We start from the raw sequence: 15,961 nt of genomic DNA, 5'->3' as shown, positions 1-15,961 counted from the left end.
TTTTTGAGCATTATTTCTGCCTGCTTCACTTATATTTCGTTGCAGAGCACTGAGGCTCTGTATCCCAATTTTCCTGACCCTGGGAGAAGTTCCCGGGTTCTGGATGTAATTCCTGTTGTGTGCTTCATGCCTAACTCAATCAGATTGTAGAATAAGTAGAACTTTTCTGAAAAATCAGTGTATTTGTTATTTCCAAATTAATTTGCCAGACAATGACGAAAGACCAGCATCAAACATAGTTAAAAACTTCTAACAGAAAAAAGTGCTTTTTAATAAATCAAGCCCTTCTCTAATGCTTTTTTGCCCTTTATGTGATGTATTATAGAATTTTTAAACATAATTGGGCTGAGTTTAGATGCTTTGAGTAGACTTTACTCAAGGAGTAGCCACCACCTCAACCAAGAATCCCAGCAGGGAAAAATAAGAGGTTAAGGGAAACAAAGGAATTGAGTGAGATGATGTCATTTTCACAGAGGAGGGAAATTCACAGCGGTAAGAAACTTATAAAAATAAAGCAATTTAGCTGTTCTATTCAGTGCAGTGCTAAGATTCAGAATACTGTCATAAAAAAATGAGCTTTTCCTCACCAGCTAAGCCCCGATTTTATGTTGTTTTGTTTAATAGAAGGAGAAACAGAGAACGTGGCTCCTGAAAAGCCTGAAAATGGGGAAGTACTTCCTGACCCCCCTCCTCAGCCTGCCCAAAGGTGTGTTTTTATCCTTTCTTTTCTTAATCCATAAACTGCTTCCCTGTCATGTTATTAAAAAGAGGGCTGTTGGAGGAGAACATTGCATTTCCTCCGTGCACTCCATAAGGATGGCGTTACGGATAAGGGGACCTCGTTTTTTAAACCCCAGCTGGATTTTCTGGGTGCTCAGCCAAGGTTTGTGGTGTTGTGTCACTCGTTAAAGTCACTTTTCCCTATTCCCACTGTTATTCCAGACGGATTCCCCGTCCCAGCAGCGCGAGGCCGGCTCCTCCTCGAGTGAAACGTCAGGAGAGCACGGAGCTCCTAATCCCAGAAAGGTGAGGGATGTGGGAGATGCAGAGTGGGTGTTCCTCAGAGCACACCCCTCCCAGCTCCTCTGGGCATCACCAGCTTGGGGTGGTCACCTCGTGCTGGGGACACGTGGAGTCCCCATCCCTGGAGTGTCCAAGGAACACCTGGACGTGGCACTCAGTGCTCGGGGTGGGGATTGCTCACAGGCTGGACTTGGAGAGCTTTTCCAGCCTCAGTGATTCGAGATTCTGTGATCTTTGGATGGCTTTTAGATCTGGAGAGATCTCAGTAACTCCATTCATTCCCATTTTTCCTTGTGTCCCTGACAGGAGCGGGAGCGCTAAAACTGCCCCACATGTGATCAGGGAGCAGCAGGTGTCTGATGAGGAGGACGAGCAGTTCGTGGTGGAGGCAGCAGGGCCCCTGCCAGAGATGCCAAAGGTCTGCTCCTGTTGCAACTTACTCAACCTTTTTCCATGTTTTGTTTGGAATGTCCAGCCTGGAGAAGAGAACAATCCAGGGAGAGCTCAGAGCCCCTGGCAGGGCCTAAAGGGGCTCCAGGAGAGCTGCAGAGGGACTGGGGACAAGGCATGGAGGGACAGGACACAGGGAATGGCTTCCCAGTGCCAGAGGGCAGGGCTGGATGGGATCTTGGGAAGGAATTGTTCTCTGGGAGGGTGGGGAGGGCCTGGAATGGATTTCCCAGAGCAGCTGGGGCTGCCCCTGGATCCCTGGCAATGTCCAAGGCCAGGCTGGACGGGACTTGGAGCAGCCTGGGACAGTGGAAGGTGTCCCTGGCCATGGCAGGAGCTGGAATTGGGATGGTCCTTAAGGTCCCTTCCCACCCAAACCATTCCATGATTCCATGGCTTGTTGAAGTATCCTCCAGCTGAGTATTTTTGAATAGTTCCACATTCCAGCAATGCCAGCTTTTTGCAACTAAAGCTCTCTTCCTGCATGCGTAGGAGCCAGAAGTGGAGCTGCTTGAGGACCAGAAGCATGGTACGTTTGCTTTTCTCTGCATTTATACAGATCTAGAATGGAGCACTGGGTTTAAACCAAGTGCTGAGCCCTTAAAATGCTGAACAAAGCAGTAAAATCCCTCCTGAGGGAAGGGGTTTGCAGCGTTTGCAGGAAAAACAACTTATTTACCCAGGCTTGTTTTCCTGTGCAGCTGCATTTACAACTGTGTTAAGGACACGTTTTCTATGCATCCTCAATGTCAGCAGGATTTAAAATTCTGCCTAAAGCTCAGAAATTAATGTTTCTTCAAGTGTCAGGTACAGCTTGTCAGCTCTGAGATACGAGGTTGGCTTTAAAGACTAGTTCTAGAAAAGCTTGGGAGAAAAAAGGTCAAATAACAAACACCTTAGGTGTCAGTGTTTAAAATACCAAATAAAATGCTGTTCATGTTGCTCTAAAAATGAAAAAAAAAATTGCATTAAAAATTAGTTAAGTCTGCATTAAAAAAACACAGCAGTTGGGTTTTGTTTTATTCTCTGAATGTTTAAAACTGTTCTGTGGCCATCAGTGCTTAGAAAAATCCTGATTTTTCAACAGGTGGGCTGGTGAAAAGGATCCTAGAAACAAAGAAGGATTATGAGGCGTCCCAGAAATCATCACAGACCACAGACAGGGTGAGGTGGCAATGGCCTTCAAAGAACTGGGAGATTAAATGTTGCAATTGTGACCTTTTTCTTCACTTCAAATGTGTTTTATTCCATTTATGATCAAGCTTTTCTCTGTCATGTCTTGTCTTGCTTATGGGATTTTTTTCCACAGTTGAGAAAGGGAAGGTAGGTTTTGTTTTTGCTGTTTTTTTAGGGTTTTTGTTGTTGTTGTTGTTGTTTTGATCACTTTTGAAGTGTGTGGGGAGGATCTAGCAGTGATCAGAAACCAGAAGGAAAAGGTTGGACCCCTCATTTAAGTGTCTTCCTGTTACAACAGAGAGCTCTGGCTTTGCAAAGCTCCTGGTGTGAGAGGCAGCAAAAGGCAGAACATTGGGATGGACTTTCCTGATCCCTTGACCCCGTGGAAAGTTTCTAAATCCATTTGGATATGCTGGTGAGAGGCACTGAGGCAGTGCAGGGATAAAAGTCTCATTAAATTAGACAAGTGTGTCATGTTTTGGGGAGGTGAATGCATTTCATGAACTCCTACATCTTCCAATCACATTTCTTTTCATCTTAATTCAGTACTGTAGGGTTTTCCTACCTGTATGCTTTTCAGGAATGGTCTGTAGTGTTTGAGTCCAGCTGTTCACAGAGCTCTATGAAATCAGTGGTGACTCTTGAAGCCTGGACCTCTTGTCTGCCTGTTTTTGCTCTCCTGTCTTTCCCAGCACGTTGAGGAAGTTGGGATGGCAGATCTGACTCTTGGGGGAGTATCCTCCTTTCTGGGGTTTGGGATTGGCTGAGATCCATGAATTCCTTCCGTGTATTGCAAAGGGCTGTGGTTGGCGAGCCCAGGTAGGGTTAGGTGGGATATTGGGCAGGAATTGTTCCCTGGGAGGGTGGGCAGGCCCTGGCACAGGGTGCCCAGAGCAGCTGGGGCTGTCCCTGGATCCCTGGCAGTGCCCAAGGCCAGGTTGGACACTGGGGCTTGGAGCAGCCTGGCAGTGGGAGGTGTCCTTGCCTGTGGCAGAGGTTGGAATGGGATGGGCTTTGAGGTCCCTTCCAGCCCAAATTCCTCTGGGATGATTCTATAAATAAAGAACCAAATCCTTCTAAAAAGAGGAAAACACCTGTAGATTGGTGTCCGGAATCTGTGAGGAGCAGTTTTAGCTTTACCCAACTTGCTGTATGACATCCAGTTGTTATAAATGTGCTTCTTGTGGTCCCTGTGATCACTGAAACACCTCTGCCACTGGGGACATTTGCCTGCTTGGAGAAAATCTGCCTTTAGAGAATGGTTTGGAGACAAAGAAGGGCTCCAGGCTGATTCTGCTGTTGATGCAGCAGCTCCAAAGCTCATTCCCGAGCTGGCACCTGAGACCAGGCCCTGCAGCTGTCCCTGTTCCCAGGTTTATAACTAGATGGTGCTGTTGGATCATCGGTTCCCAGGCTCGGTGTGGGAAGAGCATTAGGAATTCATTAGTGCTGGCTCTCAGCACTCCCTCACCGTGGGCTCTCCTGTTTGCTGGTGTCTCCTGTCCAGCGCTGAGCATGGAACAGGATAATAGAGGGAGGATTTACACAATCACATGGATTTCAAGCTCAGGAAGCTTCCTCTGGTGTCTGTGCTAAATTTTCTGGTTGGCTTTTTTTCTTTCTAACTAAACCAGTCCCTTTTTAACCCCTTAAATATTTTTAAATGGCCAATTGTGACCCTCTACAATAACCATTGAGTCCCACTGCTGGTTTTCAGCCCCTAAAACATCCATTCAGTGCTTGTTTGTCTTTTGTTGCACTTTTGAAGTCCTGCTCTGTGTTAGCAGTGCCCAGAATAGACAACTAATTCTGGAAAAAAACCTGCTGACTTCCTAGTCCATCACGTGGAAACTTGCCCAAGCTCCTGGAATTCCATGGGATTGCCTATCCAAGCAGCTGGCTGCTACTGCAGGAGGTTTCCTTGCTGCTACTGCTTTTCAGATTATGGGGTGGAAGTGGTTGGGATCCAGACAGGAGTGTAGTTTTCCTGAAATTGTGATCCAGAGGGAAGTGTGGTTCTCCTGAAATTGTGATCCTGAAGCTGTGATCCAGATCCTGAAAGTGTGATCCAGAAAAGAGTCTAGTTCTCCAGTTGTGATCCAGAGAGGAGTGTGGTTCTCCTGAAATTGTGATCCTGAAGCTGTGATCCAGAGAGGAGTGTGGTTTCCCTGAAATTGTGATCGTAGTTTTCCTGAAATCCTTGTGATCCAGAGAGGAGTGCAGTTTTCCTGACAGCAGAGTTGAATGGAGAAGATGATTAAAAATGCTCGGAGTGTGTGACAGGCACTTGCCAGTTCAGAAAACAAGAGCTGAAGACATGACTGAATCTGGGGAATTGATTTTAGAGGATGGAGTTGCTGTGACACAGCAGTAAAAGTAAAAAAAACCAAATTTCCAACGTGGCCTTGCCTCTGGGAATGTTTCCCTGTCTATTTAATTTGTTTTCCATCAGACTCTCCAGGAGAAATGTCTTCTGCATCAGGATGCAGCTGTATCCCAAACTGTGGCGTGCATCACAGAGTAAAATGAAGGGTACTGCTGCATTTTTGGAGTAAGGTATCCAAAAATCCAGGGAATACTTGAAAGAAAACTTTGGGAAATGCCATCTGCTGAAACCATGGTCTATCTGTCACTAGAATGTTCATCTTCCCTCATTTTATTGAATTATTCAATACATCCAAAAGAAATGAAATATTTTCCTGCTTCTATTCATTAGTCTTTGAAGCCTTGATCTTCTGCCAGTTGGGAAAACGAAGAGGGGAAAAAATAGGAGCCTGAGTGCTGGAACTTTTGGTTAATCCATTATCAACTCCAGTACTCAGCAAAAAATGATCAATGCATCTGCCTGATTTATTGGGGGTTAATCAGCTAGAAACGAGGTGAAGTTGGTGGGTTAATACTTAATCCAAATGTAACAGTGGTGCCCTCTCAGGGATGTTTCACACCTTCCAGCTGCTGATGGCTGAGGAACATTTATTTATGTTAAAAACATTCCTCCAAAGCCCTTTCTGTGCTGTGTTGCCCAAACATGCATTTGATTTTTGAGGAGTTTTACTAAAGGCAAAGAAGGAAGAAGCAAAGAAAACTGGGACTTTCATCGTCTAGGTTTTGCATGTGCAGAAACTTACAATAATATACACAATTTTGAGGTCAAACAAAGAGGTCATTCTGGAAATACACAAGATTTTTGCTGCCTTGATTAGCTGTGTTCAGCCTAACAAATTCCTAAAAAAAAAAACCTCCCTAAATGTATTTGTTTGGAATCTAAGCCTCTAATGTTAACCAGAGTAAGAAACAGATGTTCCATTTTGTATTCCACTTCATTTATTTGATGTGTGGAAAAACATAGGCAGGTTATTAAATAGCTGAAGCAAGTGGGATAACAGAATTCCCATCTTTGCACTACCAAAAGGGCTTCAGAAAAGCAGCAGCCTGGAGGCTTCTGGGAGGAACAAGTGGTATTGAATAGCTCAGCACCTGGGCAATATTAACTTGAATTACCAGTGTGATCCACGCTGCACTTCAGAGCTTGGGACAAATCTAATCAGTGCTGATTCTGTTTGTTTGAAGTGCTGCAGGTCATTGATTTTTGCATTAATCCCTCAGCTGCACAGCTCTGGGTGTGCCCTCCCAGGCCGTGCACTTCATGTGCTGTGTTAACCAGCTGCAGCCAGAAATCCCATTATTTATCTGACTGATTCCCACCACAGCTTGGTGTGTCCTCAGGAATGCTGACAGGGAAACGGAGGAATCACCTGTGGAAGGGTTTTCACCTCTGTGACATCTCTGGTGATGATGGCGTGGCGTGAATCCAATGAGAAGTCTCTCTCACAATTCCTCAAAAATAGGATTTTTAACCCAGCAGCCGAGCACCACAGGAGCTCAGATGGAGGCAGTGTGTGCTCCAGGGTCCTTACAGTGCTCCCAGCTCTCAGGGACCAAAAATGTGCTCCCCAAGCAGTCGTTGTGTCAAGCTGTGAACACAGGAGCAGGGCTCTGGCCACTCTTGGGATAATCCTGGTGCCAGGGCTCCTTTGTGCCCCAAACCACGGAATTCCTGTCCTGTGGGTGCGGTATAAATCCAGGTGAGACAGCAGATGGATCTGTGAACACAGAGGGTGTGTAAAAGTGGTGGGGCAGCTGTGGTTCGCCCCCAGGAGAGGGTGCAGTGTGTAAAGGACACAGCACAGGGCCTGTCACGGCTTTCAAGGAGCTGGGGCACGGCCTGCAGGGAGAGAAGTTGTTTAACACAAGGAGCAGGTTTATTCCCAGTTCTTTTTCACCAGGAAAGGCTGCTTTTTCAAGAGGAAGAGAGTCTGGACACAGGGTGTGTGAGCTCAGCAGTGTGAGGACAAAGGGAAGGCTGGGCAGGACTGGCGTCGTGGCGTCGTGGGTGAATTAATGGGATCTGCTGTCGCTAATTCCAACTGGAATCGTCTCCTGGCTTGTCTCCTCAGGCTCAGGATTCACAGGGCTGGAGTCCCTCTGCTCTGGAGCCAGCCTGGGAGAGCTGGGGGTGCTCACCTGGAGAAGGGAAGGCTCCAGGGAGAGCTCAGAGCCCCTGGCAGGGCCTAAAGGGGCTCCAGGAGAGCTGCAGAGGGACTGGGGACAAGGCATGGAGGGACAGGACACAAGGAATGGCTTCCCAGTGCCAGAGGGCAGGGATGGATGGAATATTGGGAAGGAATTCCTGGCTGGGAGGGTGGGCAGGCCCTGGCACAGGGTGCCCAGAGCAGCTGGGGCTGCCCCTGGATCCCTGGCAATGTCCAAGGCCAGGCTGGACACTGGGGCTGGGAGCAGCCTGGGATGGTGGGAGGTGTCCCTGCCCATGGCAGGGGGTGGAATGGGATGGGCTTTGAGGTCCCTTCCAAGCCAGACCATTCCATGATTCCATGATTTTGCTTTGTGTGCTGAATACTGCCCCAAATACAGGAGATTTTGGGAGCTGACTTCTTCCCAGGACAGGCTGAACGTGAAGGAAAGCAGGGTGGGTGTGTGGGCTGGGGTGGGTGTTCAGTCCAGCTCTTTTTTAGAAGGATCAAATATGAGATGGGGGGAAAACCACCACCCTCCAAAAAAAAAAAAGGAAGGAGGTTTTAACAGCCTTATTGAAAGAGCCATTCTTTTATTTCCTTGTGGAGCCTTCCAGCTCAGGAGCAGGTCAGACTGACTCTGGTAAAGAACATTGTGTCTCCAACTCCTTGGCCTGTGCCTGAACCCCAAAGCTGGCATCAGCAGAAAAAGCATCCTGTTCATTTGAAATGCTTTAACATTTACTGTTTCCCCCCTGGTTCTGTGAAAGAGTTTCTTACAGGGATCCCTGGTGGATAGTTACAATCCACTTAAAACGCAGACTCTGTAAAAACCAGGAAAAGAAAACAGCCTTTATGATCAAAAAATACATTTTATACAATAAAAAAAGCGCCCCACCTTGTTGGTTTTGCACTGAATATATCCCAGTTCCTTGTCCAAAATGAAGTTTCTGCCCTGTCCTGTAGAAAGAGGTGGGGGGGAAACGGTGGAGCTCAATAAAACTGTGATTACTTGGGTCTGTTTTCCTAGTGGGACATAATAACAGAGTTAAAAGGGGCTGTAGAAACTATTAAAATGTTTGATGGATGTTTGTACTAATTCGATTCATATTTTAAAAACTGTTAATTAAAAAAAAAAAGCCAAAGAAGAAGGTGTATAAAAAGAAGCAAATGCTGTTTCTCGAAATTCTGCTGGTTTCTGGAGCCTTGTTGATAATTTCCCCCTTACTGATTAAAAACGAAAATCCCTCCTTTCAGATTTCTCAGCTCCCTGCACCCGAGTCCACATTGTGTTCTGCTCACGTTGAGGTAATGGGAAAAGCAGCCTTTTTTCCCAGGAATCCAAGGTAAACATTTATCTTGGTGCCTTATGAAAAACACGAAGGCAAGGAAACGTGTTGGGCCTACAGAAGCGATCCAGCCTTTTCTATGGGGATAATTTATTGATTCTGGGGCTGCAGTGAAAGGGGAGTTGGTTGAGGTGTAGGGCCTAATGAAAAAGCCTGGAACAATGTGGATCCTGGCCTTTTTCTCCCGCCTGGAAATCTCCTGTTACGCGTTCGTGCAGAGTGAGCAGAGGTGGCATTCAGGCCTCGTACCGCCCACGTCGCCGCGTGCAGGAAACCATCTGCCATAACTCCAGGGAATTCCAGAGGTTTTAACCCATAACTGGGACTCTTGGGCTGGGAACAGGCACTCATGGGTTTCTCTCCCCTTAATTATTTCAAATCAGCGTTAGTTGGCGAAGCTGGAGAGTGTCGTGGTGATAACTCTGAGCCCTGAGCCGCAGGACGTGGAATCATGGCTGGATTGTCCAAGGACAGCTTGGATGGGCTTGGAGCAACCTGGGATAGTGAAAGGTGTCCTTGCCTGTGGCACGGCTTGGAACTGGATGATCTCTGAGGTTCCTTCCCAGCCAAACCTCTCTGGGATTCTGGGATCTTGGTAGCACAGGCGTTAATGAGACAAAGAAATAGTGGATGGTGATTTTCTACCTTGTGGGATGAGGGGCACAGTGTGCCAGTTGAGCTCCTGTGCCTTCAGCCTGGGAAGTCTTTCTTGGGAGGAAATGTTTCTTGGGTTTTTCTGGAAACTTGGGCATTCTGACACCACTTCAGTATCATATAGTAAGTGTTTCAAAGACACTTATTAATTGTTGAAATTTTTTTGGTTTTATTTTTAAGCAAACCTATTTATGCACCTGTCTGTGTAGTACTTACTAGATTTCTTTCCAAATAGTGTTGAAAAGGTTTTTAGTGGTGGTGTGTTTCAGTTCTTGCAATACCAGTTGGTCTTGGTGATCCTAAAGGGCTTCTCCAACCCAGACAATCCTGTAATTCCATGACTGACTTTGGATGGGATAATATTTTCTCCTTTCAGTCTCACTTTTGAAGTATTCAACTGCACAAAGAACATGCTGGAATTACAGAGACACTAGAATTAATTTTCAGTATTTACTAATACACTTTCAGGGCTGATCCGTCAAAAATATTCCAAGGGTTTTTTTGTTTTCACTTGAGCTTTTCAAGCAGTTGTGTATTTTAGCCTGGAATATTTCAAATTGTGAGCTGGATCTGTGTTTATAGACCTGTGTATTTATAGATCTGTGTATAGATACATTCTGTAGGTAAAGTATATCATTCTGGTTTGTTCCTTTACTGAATCGTGGCATTTTCATTTCTATTTTAATTTTGATCCTATACTTCCCTGTGGAGGGAAGTGTGGCTGCTTGGTCTGTCTAGGTATTGAAGAGGTCATGTCAGCATTACTAGGGTGAGAAATGGAATTTTGGTTGGGAAAGACCTCCCAGGCCATCGACTCCAAGCTGTGCCTGGTCCCCACCTTGTCACCAGCCCAGAGCACCCAGTGCCAGCTCCAGGCCTTCCTGGGACACCTCCAGGGATGGGGACTCCACTCCAAGGCCTGAGCACCCTTTCCATGCAGAAATTCCTGCTGCTGTCCACCCGGAGCCTCCCCTGGCCCAGCCTGAGGCCGTTCCCTCTCCTCCTGTCCCTGTTCCCTGGCAGCAGAGCCCGATTTCCCCCCCGGCTGCCCCCTCCTGTCAGGGACTTGTGCAGAGCCACAAGGTCCCCCCTGAGCCTCCTTTGCTCCAGGCTGAGCCCCTTTCCAGCTCCCTCAGCCGCTCCTGGGGCTCCAGCCCCTCCCCAGCTCCGTTCCCTGCCCTGGCCCCGCTCCAGCCCCTCAGGGTCCCTCTGGCCGGAGGGCCCCGAGCTGGACACGGCCCCGAGGGGCCTCAGCAGGGCCGGGCAGGGGACGGGCCCTGCCCTGGGGCTGTGGCCACACCGTGGCTGGCACAGCCCAGCGGCCATCGGCCTCTCGCCCACCTGGGCTCGTGTTCAGCCCTGTCCCCAGCACTCCCAGGGCCTTTTCCAGCTGCTCTTGCCCTAGCCTGGAGTGTTGCACGGGGTTGTTGTGCCCCAAGGACAGGAGCGGGCCCTTGGCCTTGCTGAGCCCACGGATCCCGGCTGTGCAGATCCCTGCAGCAGATCCACAGCCCAGCAGCTTGGGGCCTGCAGCTTCCCCAGGGTGCCCTCGATCCCCTCACCCACATCACTGATAAAGATAAAATATGGAACAGGACTGGGCCCAGTACTGAGCCCTGGGGAACAGCACTGGTGACCAGTCCCAGCAGGATGTGGCCCCATTCCCCACCCCTCTCTGGGCCAGGCCATCAGCCAGTTCTTATCCCATAAAAACTGCACTTATCCAAGCCATGGGCTGCCAGCGTTTCCAGGAGAATGCCTTGGGAAACATTGCAAAACTTGGCATTTGGAAAATAGAAATGAAGCAGGTTTTCACACACCAACCCTCAGGTAATGGCCTGGCTGAGTCTTCTCCCTTCTGAGAGAGCCGTATGTGAAATAAATTCCTTATTTCTTGGCTGAGGCCATGGATAATGGATGGTGGGGAGGAGAGTGGTGAGGGTTTGGAGCACTTAGGAGACGAAAAACAAGGCAATGGGATGTCTTCCTGGGAAGCTGTTGGATCTGATACAACTCTGCTGATGGACTGGAGGTGTCTTCACTTCCCAGTCCCGTGTGGAAAGTGCAGTGCTGTGGATTAAGCCTTCCCTCTGGCTTTGGTGGAGCACAGAGTAGGAAAAGGAGTAGGAGAGCAGAGTCGGGATAGAGAGAGAAGGGTTTGAAACGCTGTGAGAACACAGCCCTTCCATCCTAAAGGACAGCAAAGGCATGGATGGCTCCAGAAAAGCTCTGGATGCCGTGGTTGGTGTGGTGTGGGGTATTGGAACAGCTGCTGCTGTGAGGGCTGAACGTGAGGGAATTCGGGGCCACGTTGTGTTTAACAGCTCAGCCGGCACTCCTGAAGTGACTTGGGAAGCGAAGGGCACAGGTTCAGCAGCGTTTGTCACCTCAGCCCAGTTCCTAATGAAACCACTGGAACATAAACTCCCAGTAAGGTCAGAAATCCCAGTGTTCTCCTGCTCCACGTGTGTGGCGGAGCACGGGCAGCAGCCCCGAGCGAGGCTCAGCCTCGGGATCTTCAGCGAAGTGTTCTCCTCAAACACATCTCCTCTGTGTCGCCGCGTCCTGCAGCCAGCCCAGGGCTGCTGAAATGTGCTTGGCAGGAGGCCCTGCAGCCTCCAAAAGCCAGCTGAGCAAACAGGCCTGGCTCGCACAGGAAGCCAGGCAGTTGGGAGGAGGGCAGGAGGGGACAGAGGGATGGATTCCCTGTCCCATCCTGTCCCAGCACGATGGAGGAGTGCGCTGCCACCTCTGTGTGCACCAGGAATTGTGCCTAGGGATTGGCTCACCCTCTGCTTGGGGTGGCAGGGAAAGGCCTTTCTAGTTTCCTGGCATATAGTAAACCACCAAAATGACTTTAAATATCAAGCTCTGTGTGTCTGGGTTTGGGAATTTGACCTGCAGGAGTGCTGGAAGGAAAGAAAAACGAGGTTGTTTTTTCTTCATGGGGGAGAAAATCCCCATGGGCTTTTCCTTAATGGCTTTGCTGGAATAAGATTATTCCAGTGTATTAGTAGTGTGGCATCACTTTGCTCTTTTTCCAGCATCCTTCTGCTCCTCCTGGCTTTGCCACTGGAGCAAACTCCGTATTTGAGTTGCAGTGAGCTGAGAGGCCTCAGGAGCTGCACCGCAGAGACTCTGCTGGCTGCACATGAGGGAAGTAGCACAAGCCCAAATTCCTTTGGAGTAGTGGAGTTTATGGAGGCCACACCTGCAGCCTGCATGGTTTTACAGCCGTGAACAGGAGTGCAAGGCAGGGAATAACCAGGGGCTGTTTTAGCTCTGAAGTGCTGTTATTAGGAAATCCAGATATGCACAGTGGAGGGAGAGAAGCGTCTCGAAGGGGCTGATGCAGAGAACTCAGAGGAGGCTGTGTCCTGGAGCTCCCACACAGCTACAAAACCTGCTGCTGCTTTCAAAGCTTGCCCAGAAAGCTGTGGCTGCCCCTGGATCCCTGGCAGTGTCCAAGGCCAGCTTGGACGGGGCTTGGAGCAACCTGGGATAGTAGAAGGTGTCCCTGCCCATGGAATGGGATGAGCTCTAAGGTCCCTCCCAACCCAAACCATTCTGTGATTCCACAACTCATCCATTTCAGATTGTCATAAACACTTTTCCATCCAGTTCCCAGTCTCTAAAACATCCTTCATTCAGCCTGCAGCAACAGTTTCCCCTAATTCTGATGCTTTCCCTATCTGTCCCTTCTGCTAGGAGAAGCCACTTGTCTCGGAAGCCTCCAGGAAGAGGGAGAGAGACTTGGTAGCCAAAGAAATCGAGAGGTTCCAGGTGTCCATTCAGACCGTGTGCCAGAATGCCTTCAGGCTGGGCAGGATCGTGGATTACGTCCAGGAGGACATGGATGCCATGAGGAACGAGCTGCATGCGTGGCGGCAGGAGAACAGGGAGCACGCGGAGGCTCTGCAGAGGGAGCAGAGGTGAGCGTGGCCAGGGGGGCTGGGTGTTGGGGAAGATGAAACAGGAAAGCCTTATAAATATGATTGCCTGACAAAAGATTTTGGGAATATGAAAACTACAGGCAACATCGAAATGAAAGCCACTTTCGAAATACCAAGTCTTAGTTACTGAACAACTGGAAAACAATGGTATGGCCGACTGAAGTAATCCCCTCTTGATTGAACAATACCCTCTGCTTGCAGGCAGGTCCAAGGGTCAGAGCAGACCCTACTAGCTCAGCAGAAGGGGTTCAAAGAGTAGTTTTTAGAAGTTAAGATGTAACACTCTATGGTAATATAAGAACTCTTATAGGCTGTATGTAAATGCTATAGGATTTGTATCTTGTATTAGATTGGTTAGTGACAATTAGAATATTCAGTACAGAAGATGATTTATTGTATTGTAACCAGGACTTCACGATTCCATTCCACTCTTACACACTCTTACTACTTCTTCTTCACGCCCATTCCTCTCTTACTCTTCGCACACTCTTACACTCGCTCTCTCTCTCTCTTACCCGCTTACTCTCTTGCTCTCTTGGGCCTGCTCAGAGCTGCCAGCTGCAGCTCTAAGCAGTGCCCCTATACCCACGCCCTTTGCAATAAACCGCATGTTCCAAGATCTGCTTATAGAGATCTCGTCACCGTCCCCGTCTACGCCCGGTCCAGACTGAACCCCCAAGCTCCTTACAGTCTGGCGCCCAACGTGATTGCCGAACCCACACCCAGAACCTACAGCTGGGGGCGTCTCTTGAGATGGAGTTTAGGGGCTCTTAAAACTTGCAAACAACGTAAATATTGAACCCAGAGCAGGAGTGGGTTCCTAAATGCCAGCCTGCTCTTTGTGCCGTGGATTCAGCGTGTTCTGGTGTGAGTGACAGATTCTCAATTCTGTGTCTGTACACTCCTTGAAAACAGAGCATCCCTTCCAGTTGTGTGATCCTAAACATGAAGCAGAGATCAATGTTTTTGGAGCCATGTTTGGCCCAGATAGATTTGCTGCTCCCTGAATCCATGTGCTTCATCTCTGCAGAAGGGGGATTCTTAGCTGAGGCCTCTCCTGGTACACAGCAATGTGTTAAACGTGAGCCCCAAATCAGAGCAGTGAGGCACTTCCAATCCTTCAGGACAGGATTACAGAGCAGCAGCCATGGAGAAGACAGTGCTTCCCATGTGTCCTGGGAGTGGGAAGCTTGGCCTTGTTTGCTTTGCTTCTGTGACAGACAACTGCAGGATCCCAGTGGGGGAATGTCCCTGCAATTCCTAGCCATGCCTTTGGTGGTTTTTGTGGTGGAAATGAGAGGAAAACCAAAGGATTTGGAGATGTGGAGTTTAGCTGGTGAGCCCTTGAGTGACTGGATAATTCAGAATGACAGCAGGCTCCTGCAGGCTGCCGTTTCCTGGCTGTCCAGTGTTCCTGAAGATTGGAAAAATTACTGAAAAATTATGAAGGGGGCACATCTGTTTGAAAACCATTTCCTCATTCATTTAAGTTGCAGCTTGTGGTTCATTAGGGTAGGATTTATGAAATTCCCCGTTAGCGTGGCATTGCCTGTCCTTGTCAGCAGCTCCTGATGGCTCTGTTTTCACATCATGGAATCATGGCAGGGTTTGGGTTGGAAGGGACCCTGAAGCTCATCCCATTCCCCCCCTGCCATGGGCAGGGACACCTTCCACTGTCCCAGGCTGCTCCAAGCCCCATCCAAGCTGGCCTTGGACACTCCAGGAACCCAGGGGCAGCCACAACTTCAGAGTTGTAGCAGAAAAACCTGATGAGCCAAGATGTGATTTTTGCTGTCGAATTATGGGTGATCTCCCCTGAACAATATTCCCCTCTATCCATGTTATTAGCTTTGTCTTTGTGCTTCTTATTCCAAACTTTCTTTCAGGAAGGGTGGGAACAACTTAAAGGCCAGGTTGGATGGGGTTTGGAGCAGCCTGGGATAGTGGAAAGTGTCCCTGGCCATGGCAGGGAGTGGGGCTGGATGGGCTTTAAAGTCCCCTCCAACCCAAACCATCCTGGGATTCTGAGATTCCATGGCATACTTTGCAGCCTTTCAGGTACTGAAATGTACTTCCTTGGAGGATTAAATAACCTGAAGCAGCAGAAAGTTCCCAACAACATCCTGCTCCTCGTGTCTCTTCCAGCATCACAGACAGCGCTGTGGAACCGCTGAAAGCTGACCTGGCTGAGCTGGAGCAGCTGATCAAAGACCAGCAGGACAAGATCTGTGCTGTAAAAGCAAATATTTTAAGGAACGAAGAAAAAATCCAGAGGATGGTTCTGAGCATAAACTTGTCTTCAAGAAGGTGAAGAAGAGGGAAAAGAGAGAATTCAAAGAGCCTTGGGACTCACTGACATTGCTACCAAAAAACCAAAACCCAAATAGCAGATATGCCTTGTTCAGATGTAAAATGTTTAGGGACCAGAACCCTAAAAATTCTATTAAAAACCCCAGTATTGCATTGATTTTTAGATGTTGATATTATGCAGGATAAAATGAATGCTCAGGTTGCAGAGCTATTAAAAGAACTTGTTTGTTTAACTGTGAGCTGCTATTTCTCACTTCCAGAGCCCCCTTTCCCTCCCTGGCCACTTCTCCCTTCATCTCCTTCTCCTTTTCTCCCCTGAAATTCCCTCTGAACACACTGTCCTGATAAATGGGTATTGAAGAATTCTTTTTCCCCCTTAAATGTTCCAAACTCCTGCAGGTCAGAAGGTTCCTGAACCCTGTTCAGAGCTATGAAGAATCTGATTAGGACCAAGTGAAAACGCAGTTCGAGCATCACCACGTAAGGGAGCTGAAGTGTTTTATCTGCACAGGTG

At 48.4% G+C, this 15,961-nt stretch overlaps 1 protein-coding gene across 2 annotated transcripts in view; it reads left to right on the top strand.

The window, feature by feature from the left end:
- TRAF3IP1 (TRAF3 interacting protein 1) overlaps positions 1-15,680 on the top strand; it is a 30,768-nt gene extending 15,088 nt beyond the window's left edge. The window contains exons 9-15 of one of the 2 annotated variants that reach the window (XM_048309571.1): positions 625-706; positions 943-1,026; positions 1,330-1,441; positions 1,966-2,002; positions 2,561-2,637; positions 12,893-13,116; positions 15,283-15,680. In XM_048309571.1, the coding sequence (XP_048165528.1) occupies positions 625-706; positions 943-1,026; positions 1,330-1,441; positions 1,966-2,002; positions 2,561-2,637; positions 12,893-13,116; positions 15,283-15,448 (782 nt within the window). In that variant the 3' untranslated portion in view covers positions 15,449-15,680. The remainder of the gene's footprint in view (positions 1-624; positions 707-942; positions 1,027-1,329; positions 1,442-1,965; positions 2,003-2,560; positions 2,638-12,892; positions 13,117-15,282) is intronic. The other variant, XM_048309572.1, reaches the window with a different exon arrangement.
- The last annotated feature ends 281 nt before the right edge of the window (positions 15,681-15,961 follow it).

The sequence above is a fragment of the Corvus hawaiiensis genome, chromosome 7 (genome assembly GCF_020740725.1).
Source record: "Corvus hawaiiensis isolate bCorHaw1 chromosome 7, bCorHaw1.pri.cur, whole genome shotgun sequence".
Taxonomy (NCBI): Eukaryota; Metazoa; Chordata; class Aves; order Passeriformes; family Corvidae; genus Corvus; species Corvus hawaiiensis.
This window is presented reverse-complemented; position numbering and strand designations above follow the sequence as displayed.